Source organism: Accipiter gentilis, chromosome 13 (genome assembly GCF_929443795.1).
Source record: "Accipiter gentilis chromosome 13, bAccGen1.1, whole genome shotgun sequence".
NCBI lineage: Eukaryota > Metazoa > Chordata > Aves > Accipitriformes > Accipitridae > Astur > Astur gentilis.
In genome coordinates, this window is record NC_064892.1 from 32,986,097 (window position 1) to 32,996,700 (window position 10,604).

The window sequence follows — 10,604 nt, forward strand, 5'->3', positions numbered from 1 at the left end:
GAGAAATCAGCTGAGGTTGGAAACAGAAGAACAAGCGGCAAGATAGTACGTACTACTTTGCAGATAGTACATATTTTGCAGTTTACTTTTCCAACATCAAATCGTTGGGTAACTGAGCGGTCTTGTTAGATCCATGTTTCTCTGAAGCCACACTTTCTTAAAAAGTGGCCTTAATGTAAACGGTTAAGTGCGGTGAAAGGCACGCGCAGGTCAGCAGCAGGAAGGCAGCTTGCGCTCTAGCCCTGCAAAGGTGGCAGGCAGAGCAGTTTCTCTCCTTTCCCTCTGTGTCTCTCCAGATCGTGTTCCAAAGGCCAGGAAAAGTGCTGGGATGATTCCTTGGAAGAGAGTGCGTAACGTGGCGGGAGTATGGATGTTGTTGGTGTTTGGAAGTGCTTTAGTGTTGGAACATATATAGGCTCTTCTACTGTTACTGTATTTTCGTGTACCTTGTTTCAGGAATTAATTGAATTTTCTGAGTGTATTGACTTGGCTGTAGGATAACTGATTTAAAGCAAACTGTAAGCTTGAGTTTTCTGAAGTGCCCTTCTTTAAGAGCATATGGTACTGAAATATGTTGCTTGAAGCTCATTTAACCTCTTTTTGCAGTGGTCCTATGAACAGCAATATATAGGATGAAAACATTTAGTTGACATTTCCGGGAAACGAACGTAATGCATGCCTGTTGTCATATTTTGGGGATATTCGTTGGCCTCTCTCAAGGTTTGGTAAGTTGTGACAGTCAATTTACTGTCTTCCAGTAGTCATTGCAAGCTGTTAATTTAAAAAACAAAACATTAAATTCCAAGAATCAAAGTTTCCAAGCAACCAAGCCCTGCAAACAAAACTATTGTACATGATATTTACATCTTTGTTGCCTGGGAATCCTGTCGCTGCTCCACACCTCACTCCAAACACTTGCTGAAAGCACTGAATGGTTCTTGCAGCTGCAGATGCCTTGCAGTTTAGGAAAGATCAAGTCACAAACACGTAGATCAGAGACTTACAGTTCTTGAGTGGCTGAGATAGCAATGAGTAATCAAGAGGTGGTCATTCTGAGCGTGGGAGGTGTCAGATTTGTAACCCGGGCTTCTACCTTGCAGCAGTTCCCCGAGTCCAGGTTAGCACGGATGTTGAACAGTGATGACCCGGAATTTAAACTGGTGAATGGAGAGATTTTTGTGGACAGAGATGGAACTTTGTTTAGGTACATCATGGACTTCTTGAGGACTCTCCAGGTCTCCTTACCTACTGATTTCTCAGACTATCAGAGGCTGCAGAGAGAAGCAGAATTCTATGGACTCTACCCTCTGGCCGACCTCCTGAGCCAGGAACACTTGCTGAAGCCGAGGCTGGAGATCTTGGAAGTGCGTTTTTCTCTCCAAGAGATGCAGGCCTTTTTCTGGATCTTCGGTTCCTGCAGTACCACCATTGAGACACTAGCTGAACAGATCACTGTGTTTACAGGGCAGCAGTCAGGACAGAGCTGGAACAGCCCTTTTCCTTCTCAGAAACCACTCGTTCCACTTCCTTTGGAAAGGCCTTCTCATCACAACATGGTGTTTCAGTGCGGTTATGATTACTCTGCTGGTGACCAGTTTGTGGCCAGGTACTCTCCCTAGTGTGACTTCTCATTATGGAAATGTCTTCGTGACTTCTAGTCCCTGAAGTACATGCTATGTGCTAGCAAAGCTCATTTTAAAGAAACTATCGGACAGCTCTCTGAGAGAAAAGAAACATGTTTCCTTCTTTCTGCTAGTTTAATGTTATCTTTTTCTAGTTCTGGAATACCCAGTTTAATTTCTGTTAGGCTGATTTGCCTGTTCTTCAGCTTCCTAAAATACTGTTCTCGGTGTTTGTTTTTGAGTTCTGTTGGGTCTTTCTCTCTGCCCTTTCCTCCTCACTCTCTTTCCCAGGCTTTAGAACTTCACGGCATCAGTGACCTTCTAGAGGGCTTGAAAAACACAGGGTAAAATGAAGCAGAGAAAACAAAACAAATAAGGAGCAAAGTAGTGGGGAAGCCTTTAATCTCCACTAGCTCATGGTCCAAAAGACTTTCATGTGGAAAGGAAGAAAAAGAGAATGGCTAAACAGAGTTAAAAACACCCGTGGAACTAAGATAGGAATTCAGGGACTGGAAAGCTTTTGTAGAGCCTTTTATTGGGGGAAGGGAGAAGGAGTAGATTATTAACTATATGCTACACAGTGGGTGTTCTTGGAATTCAGAGCCAGGTTCTGTTTTTTATTAAGATTACTGTGTATCAGTGATTTTTGTGATAGCAGTATCGTATTCTAATGACAACTTACATTTTTTAATCAAGCTTTTGCTGGATGTCTCTATTGTATGGAGACAGGTTCTTACTATATAAGAAAATGTAACCTAATTTGTCCTCTGTGGCTGTTAGAACATCTGGAATTTTATGGAAATTTCCTTGAAATATTCCCAAAAGGGTTATTCTATCTGAATATATGAATCAACACAGCAGTCTTTTGATTATTTTAAAAAAATGATGAATAAAGTTTATCTTTCTTCTAGCTTTCTTTAGCTAAGCAGAAGAAAAAACACTTCGCATTTGCGAAGCAATATGTATTTATATGCCAAACCTTAACTCTATAATGTATTGCTAATTTTATTGAGCTAACAATTGTTTGAATAGGTTGTGGCAACTTAAATAGTGGGGAAGATATTCCCAATTCTTTCCTTTATTTCTTCAGACTTGGTAAAAATGTTCCTCTGCAGATCAGTAGAAACCCTTATCCTGAGTAATGAATCAAGTCAAGTTTGATGATGCTGCCTGTTGAATTTCTATCAACTTTTAGTCTTTGTGGTGACGTGGACTCTTTCGCCTTTTTTTGTGCTTTCCATGAATGTTTGCTGTACTTCCCTGTGAACTGTGGAACGGTTTCACCCCTGTCAGCTTATGTATTTTGTAATAGTATTTTTACCTGACTTCTGTTCCTTGAAATGTCTGGATAGATTCTTAAACTGTACTTTATATTGAGTAAAATCATCTGAGGCAATGTGAAAACGATTTTCGTACTTGCTACCACAAGACCTGCTGTACCAGGTAACTTTGCAATAAACGTCACTGTTCGTAGAGAGACATCCCATGGAATGAAAAGTGATGCTGTTGGGGTGAATGTGACATCCCTGTCCTTGCCATCGTTTAGTCTTATGTTGCAGCATTATACGGAGCATGCCATTCACCTCTCCTCCATTAAATGACGTGAGATAGAGGTCATCACAGCTATTTCTTAAGAAAATAAGTTTTGGTGTGAGGGTGAAAGAGAAGCGCTTCTTCCCCAACCTGTAACTGGGTGAACTGAGAATTACTGTCCTTAGAATGAGGGAAAGGGTTGAATTGTCCTCAAAGGAGTTAAAAAATAGCCAGAACCTCGGTTGCTGTAAACCTGTGCAACTGTGCTGACCTGCACAGTCTGAGGACCTGGTTTGTTTTACAAAGAAATGGATTCCATCCTTCAGGAAGTGAAGTCTGTTGTAACTGCTTTTTTCTTATTTTAGGTATGTTTCCATAAAGCCTGACAATAGAAAGCTGATTAACGGTACTAATGTGCTAGGCCTGCTGCTTGACACTTTGCTCAAAGATGGATTTCGCCTCATAAGCACCAGAACAGTCTCCAGTGAAGAAAAAGTCGAATGCTACAGTTTTGAAAGGATGCAGAGGCCAGCAGGCCCTGCTGTCATGGTGAACCCAACCCCAGGGAGCTCTGGGGTAGCACAGGCAAGGAGAAACCAAGTGCAGAAAGGGAAATAAAGGCTTTTCCTTTCCTCTTTTGAAGGTGGAAGAGGGGTGTGTCAGCGGTAGTGGCCTTTTTTTTGTTGGCTTGTTTGAAACTGCAACTATTGAGGGAAGTGACAAACAAACAGATATTTTTTTTTTCAAGTATTCAGGAAAAAAAATTTGCTTTCCTGCCTTTTACCACTCCACCCTCTTCAACTCTAAATAAAAGTGACCCACAGGTTCACAACTGGCTTTGTGGACCAGATACCAGCATTTTCAAGGGTCGTTTTTGGTTTTCACTGTGGCTAAAATTTATATTAGGACTTGCAAAAAATCAGCTATTCCTTCTAGAAAATTGTTTTAATGTTCTGTGCTAACCTGTAAGTAGATTTTAAATAATGTGAAGAAATAACAGCTTGACACAACTGTCACCCCAGCAGTTTGGAGAAGTGGCTGGAGGAAGAATGCGTGCCTCACCGATTGAATATTGCTTCTGCTTTCAAAAGATACACGTACACCGATTCTCTTGCAATTAGCTGAAAGCAACGTAACAGCAACATCCCAAGTTGTATTGCTTTATGGCTCCGGACATGAGTAAGTGGCTTTGTGAAGCCACCACTAGCGTCCAAGAAATAACGTGTAACTCTCTCTTGCAGAATACTCCTCTGTCCTCTAGAATACTCCTCTGTCCTCTCCTCCCACTCTGAAGGCATTAAGCTGCTCTTCAGTGCTGAGAATTAAATGATAAAGGTCTTTGTGAACAAAGGGTCAGTTAATTTTTAGAGCTTTAACTACAAAAAGAATGAGAATGTGATAAACAGTCCTTCCAATGGAATAGTACAATTTAAAACAAAATAGTACACAGGATTTCTTACCACTTGATACGCGCAAAACATATTTAGGAGGAAGGCTTGGCAGAAGTGGCTTTAAAAGCCTTGGGATTGTTAGCCCCATACAGTGCTTTGTAACGATGCCAAAATTAGCTCAGGTACCAGGAGAGGTAAGTTAATGAGGCCTTATAAACTGAGAATCTTTTGTCCTCCCTTCAGAGCAGGGAAAGAAGACAGCAATAACTTTAAGGATTCGTTATTTGAATCTGACTTCTGTTATTGATAAAACACCATCTTTCCAAAGTTACAGACAGCCAAATAGAGCTTGTTTGGGCTTTCTTGGCTGACTAATTAGTTCCGGCTTTTCATTAGCCCTAAAACGTGAATTTATGACTTTATTTGCAGTACTTAAAAATGGGGGGGTGGGGGTGGGAATCACCCGTCTGTTTCTTGCCCTTAGGAGTCTCAGTGAAATGGATCTGCCCAGGGTGGTGGTGCGGCTATCGGACATCTCTTTTCTTTTGCTACCACTGTAATCCGTTTTAGCTTGAGACAAATTCAGAAGTTCAGCAGCAACGACGAGGTTCTCTTCACTCGGTCTAGAGCTCTCTGGGTTGAGAATAACGTGATTAGGGGACTACATCTCCTCAGCTGCTTACAGGTTACGCAATGTAATAAATGTTGAGGAATGTAAGAGTGGAGGCTTTTGGTTCAAATGGGATTTTTTTTGTCAGTATTGTCAATGTGTTCGTATTTGTCTTCCTATAAGACATTTTTTACAGTGAGAACTGTCATTCACTGGAACAGCCTCCCCAGGGATGTGGTGGAGTCCCCATTGCTGGAGGTTTCAAGATGCAGTTGGACAGGGTGCCAGGTAATCTCACCTGGGCTCCCCTTCCCACTGCGCTGGTTTGGGCTGGGACTGAATTTTCTTCAGAGTAGCTGGGATGGGGCTGCATTTTGAATTTGTGACCAAAACAGCACTGATGATAACACCGCGATGTTTTAGTTAGTGCTGAGCAGTGCTTGCACAGCGTCAAGGCCTTTTTTTTCTGTTTCTCACCCCGTCCCACCAGCAAGCAGGCTGGGGGGGCACAAGGAGTTGGGGGGACACACAGCTGGGACAGCTGACCCCAGCTGACCCGAGGGATATCCCAGACCGTAGGACATCATGATCAGCACTAAAAGCTGGGGGAAGAAGGAGGAAGGGGGGACATTCGGAGCGATGGCTTTTGTCTTCGCAAGTCACCATTACACGTGATGGAGCCCTGCTGTCCTGGAGATGGCTGAACACCTGCCTGCCCATGGGAAGTGGGGAATGAATTCCTTGGTTTGCTTGTCTGCAGCTTTTGCTTTACCTCTTAAACTGTCTTTATCTCAACTCACGAGTTTTCTCACTTTTACTCTTCTGATTCTCTCCCCCATCCCAAGCGGGGCAGCGAGCGAGCGGCTGCGTGGGGCTGAGTTCCCACGAGACGGGGTTAAACCGCGACACCCACGAGAGGCTGGAGCAGGTGATCTTCCGAGGTCCCTTCCAGCCTGGCCTGGCTGTGATGCGGTGAGGACCTTCCGTGAAGGTCTGTGTCAGAAGACCTGTCACGGTGGCCTTGGAGGTCAGACTGCTGATGGCAGCATTGGGGTGGGACAGCGTACCAGCTGTATGGGATCACTGTCCCGACACGTTGCTGTCCTACAAAGACAACGCTACTTGTTTTCTAAGTTCAAGTTGAGATCCATGGACTGACTTTCCAGAAAAGTTCCCATTCCTCCAACTGGGATAAAACAAACCAATAATGGTGAGTACTGAGTGAGTCAGTGACTGTGAATATTGTTGGTGAAGATACTTACCAATAATAGCAAGAAACACAAGACAAAAGTGACAACTTTTTACAGGGAAAGTAAAAAAAAAAAAAGGACTTGAACATCACATGTTAAATGATCGCTGAGAGCAGCAGTGTAAACTTAAGACTAGTTTCAGAACCCCTTGTAGTAAGAAAATTACGCTACTTCACCTACCGCAGAAGTAGTGAGTTAATTTTCCTTGCTGCAGCAGCCACTGTGACAATTGAAATTTGGATTACTGTAATTTTTTTAAATAAAGTGAAAGAAAATATGAAATATTTCAATTTTTAAAAAGCCCTGGAGTTTTAACCTGTGCCATCACTCATGCTCCATGGCTTTGGCAAAATGAGTATTTGGTAGAACCATTTCGTTAACAAATTGTGATGGGCTAGTGCTGAACACTTTGTTCCTCTTTTGGGTTAATTTTTATTCAGCAGAAACATAATTCTGTGAATGTAATATTTTGCCTCTGGAAAAATATACCAGTGCAAGTTCCTGTCCTGTAAAGAACCATACATGCTTTACCTTGACCTTGAGTAATGCCGTACTGGGAGGCTACGCGTCCTTTTGAAGCAAAGCGTGTGACTGTCAGCAAGTTTGGATTCCCAAAGTTCTTCTAACATTTGTTCTTACTTAGCGCTGAACTGGGAAGTTTCACCTTCTCTCAGTTGTGCACCTGCAGAGAATGTGATTAGGCTCTTATACAACACTTTAATTTTGTTTTTTTTTTTTTTAAACTGATATTTGCTTAAGTAAGTTTGAAAGCGTGTGTGTGTGTCAATAACCTGATAGAAATTTGTTGGAAGTGTCTGAGACTGGTAGGATAACCAGGACTTCTAACTGAAGATAATTTGGTATTAAGCTGGTTCTTCAAAGGAAAGTGCCTCCCTGGATTTCTTTATACAGACAGTGGAAGCAGCAATGGAAGAGCTACGGGTGGTGTAGCAAGCTATGACTAAACAGCAGTAATCATGGAGAAAGGGGTGAAAGTATGTTTTTTTTCAGACAAATGAATGCAAAAAATCACATCAATTTACTAGGAGGGTCTCCAGCTGGCCTGGGTAGCTGCTGCCCTCCACCTTCAAGATTATTCATGTTACTGTGAAGCGTTACCGAACCAGGATGGCAATTTTTCCGTGCCCCCTTTGGAGTGGTATGCAGCCTGTCCTGCAGGCACTGAGGTAGTTATTTAGAAGAAGTAGTAGCCGATATTTTTACTGCGCCTTCCCTTCTGAGGTCCCAAACAGGCAGGGATGCAGCAGAGAGCGGACTGCGTGGTGTACCAGCAGCAGAAAGTTCACGCTGGTGCGTTTCCACAGAAGGTAACGGCTGCACGAGAAGAAGTGAATTTGGCTGCCGAGAGCCGAGGTTAGCTATGAGTCTGAGTGATTTTAAAAGCCTTCTGGTCAAAACCAGTTTGTGTGTTAAACTGAGTACTTTCACCCAAATCTTGGCAGGCAAGTCAACTCTAGTAATCTCACAACACAATCTCTGCTGGTCTAGAAGCGTATTGTAGGTGACGTGGTCATGCTTTTACACACGACAGAAGCAGAAGCTCTGATCACTCACATCTAGCTCTATTTTTGATTAAATAGGAATGGGATTTTGAAACATTTAGACATTTTTTCCCAAGGAAGTTGGAATGTGTGATCCCTAACATGAGCCAAGTCATTGCCAACTTTCTCAAGAGAATTCTTTTTCCCTGGGAAGGTGCAAAATCTGCTGATTTCAGTAAACTACTGCTGTATTTGTCTTTTTATCCTTCCTTGGATTCAGCAAAAGTGTGCAAACTGTCCCACTAGTGCCCAAGGTGCTGGAAACTGACTGCCGGAGTGCTGGGGGCAGCCCTTTCCCTCACTCACAGCGAGCAGTTCAGCTCTCTTCTGCTTTTTAACACAAAAGCGTACTGCCAGAACTGTAAGATCACTAGAGGGAAAGGAAACTAAACAGAAAGGTAACACCATCATTCTGTCCTACGCGGACTGCAGTTTACATGGCAGCAGGAGATGATAATCTAAAAAAGAGGTGGCAGCTTGGTGGATTTGCAAAAGGCAGATAATTCAGAAAGACACTACCTCATTTGTCTTATACTTGCTTTCTTATTTTAATCACTTTCCCCCCCTTTATAGTTGGATTTCATCCTGTATTTCTATATTCAAGGCCGTCAAGGGCTTTACCAACAGTCCCGTGGTGCCTGTCAGGTAGCCCAACAGGACGGAGACAGCACCTTTTTTCCCTCCCTCCTGTTCTTGCGCCGTGCCGACTTCCTTTTGTAGCAATTGATTACATTTTGGTGCTTTTAAGTAACTTTTTGTCTGCTTCTTCACACACTGGGAAGTTCTCTTATGTCCTTCTTATCTCTTCTGGGGACATGTCATTTATTTACCACCTGAATTGTTCAGTAATCTGCTGATACCAGGAAGGAGAGAGTCTGTTGTGAAATATCTTCCTGTTTGCTGGGTATAGATTTCGATATGACAATTCATGAGGGGTTTTGTTCTTTTAGGAAGTGCAGTCACTGCATTCTTACAGGTTCTGCAGTCAGTGCTTATAAGATTGTATAATTGATTAAGAATAATGTTTAAATAAAGCTATTGCAGTTGATACCATTTTAGGCTAAAAAAGCGTGATCTCTTAGTGCTGGCCATAGCACTGGGAAGTTTTCCCCTTTACTAAATAATTCCAAACCATTTGCCACTTCCCTGCATAACTGAATCTCATGGAAATAGTAGAAGACTCCACCCTAAGATGCAGTATAGGAGGAATTAATAGCCCTAGGGCAAAAGAAGGATGCTGGAGCAAGTGCATCCTGCCCAGCTTCCACAGGCTTGCAAAAAGGGGTAGTAACTTCTGACTTTGGAGAAAGTCTTCTCCACATTGGGCTGCTCCCACTTTTTACCTATTTTGGTTAGTTTCCAGTTTTCCAATGCTCAAAAATAACTCCTTTAATCTGAGCTGAGCAAGGCTGATGTGCTTTTGTCTGTCTCTGGAGGGGGTAAGTGTAAGGTATATCCAACTCACAATCTGGGCGATACTTCGTTTTGATCCACAGCTGAATTCAGTACCGGAAAGCCGCCGAAGTCGATCAGAAGTCCTGTTTGAGATTACAACAAAGTGTTCATAACTTTGAATAATTTTTTTTTTAATTTGTTCCCAGATTGCTGCAAAGTGTTATTGAATATTCATTGGGAAACAAGCTGGGAGCTAGCCAAGAGGGGGAGGGAGACTCATTGCCTCTTACTCCTTCCCTCTGATTTGTGCTGAACCATTGCCAGGCTTTAACTTTACAAGGTTTATTTTTATTGATTTTCAACAATAAACAGTGAGGGTATCTACAATAAAAGATTTACAGCGCATCACGAGGAAATACAACTCCCTACCAAATATTATATTGATCTATTCCCAGATGCTACTGAAACAGCATATAAAAGCCCAAATGAAGTCCAGTGATGGAGAACTTCCTCTCTCTAGTGACAGATGCGTATGACTGTTATGTCTTCAGAAAACAATAAAAGGGAAGGGAGTGACTCTGCTTCTTTGACCATATCTTCAACAGCCCAGTTAAATCTGTCAGCTCAATGTAATCCACATAAATAAAGAATTTGGGAACCAAGGGAACTGCTAGTGCGTCTGAAGATTCCCATTCTTTGAAGCTGCCTCTCCTGCTGCAGTCAGGCCATAATTAGTCACAGAAGGCCTTGTTGTGACTAGTAAATGGATGGACCAACAATGATTTGAATAGTCTGGAACCGGCTGGAGATATGCCTGGAGCCCTGAGTATTCTCAAATGGGTGGGTGGGATGTAAATCACTAGTCATCGTATAAAATACAAATAAATCTGACTTCTATTAAAAAAAAAAGGGGGAATGTCAGTTTTCTAGACCATCGTGTAGTTTCTGCTGAAATAACCCCCTGAAGTGTGATCTGACGTGTAAATTTTTCCAGGAATCCTTCCTCCAGTTCTACTTCGTTTCCATTCTAACGCAATGGTTCAATAATTGGTGGCTTCTTTCTGGTCAGAAGGATGATGAATGTAGCCCTAAAGGTTGGAAACAGTAATGTGTACGAGTCTGCTGTAGAGAATGAATTTAGGGCTTTGCTTTCTAAGCAAGTTTCGGCTGCACCAGTCAGGGGAGTGCTTGCTGAAACTGTGAAGAATTAAACATTGCAACATTGTTCCATCCAGATTCTC

The 10,604-nt window shown here is 42.4% G+C and overlaps 1 protein-coding gene and 1 long non-coding RNA gene across 12 annotated transcripts in view; one reads left to right on the forward strand and one right to left on the reverse strand.

The window, feature by feature from the left end:
* Nucleotides 1–10,604, reverse strand: part of LOC126045241 (uncharacterized) — a 107,901-nt gene that overhangs the window by 10,732 nt on the left and 86,565 nt on the right. For 9 of the 11 annotated variants that reach the window (XR_007507985.1, XR_007507975.1, XR_007507984.1 and 6 more), the window contains 2 exons: nucleotides 9,434–9,506; nucleotides 6,938–7,088 (listed from right to left, as the gene is read on the reverse strand). This is a non-coding gene — a long non-coding RNA (uncharacterized LOC126045241). Of the gene's footprint in view, nucleotides 1–6,258; nucleotides 6,343–6,937; nucleotides 7,089–9,311; nucleotides 9,507–10,604 lie in introns of those variants that run through there. The other 2 variants (XR_007507983.1, XR_007507980.1) reach the window with 2 other exon arrangements.
* Nucleotides 767–5,847, forward strand: KCNRG (potassium channel regulator). The gene is made up of 2 exons (XM_049816033.1): nucleotides 767–1,606; nucleotides 3,521–5,847. The coding sequence occupies exons 1-2, from the start codon at nucleotides 1,029–1,031 to the stop codon at nucleotides 3,771–3,773; spliced, it is 831 nt and encodes a 276-aa protein (XP_049671990.1). The 5' UTR covers nucleotides 767–1,028; the 3' UTR covers nucleotides 3,774–5,847.

Bases quoted from the DNA above. Each gene is read 5' to 3' on its own strand.
- KCNRG (XM_049816033.1), top strand. From the start codon at position 1,029: ATGAGTAATCAAGAGGTGGTCATTCTGAGCGTGGGAGGTGTCAGATTT. The intron at 1,607-3,520 runs GTACTCTCCCTA...TTCTTATTTTAG, and splicing joins GGTGACCAGTTTGTGGCCAG to GTATGTTTCCATAAAGCCTG.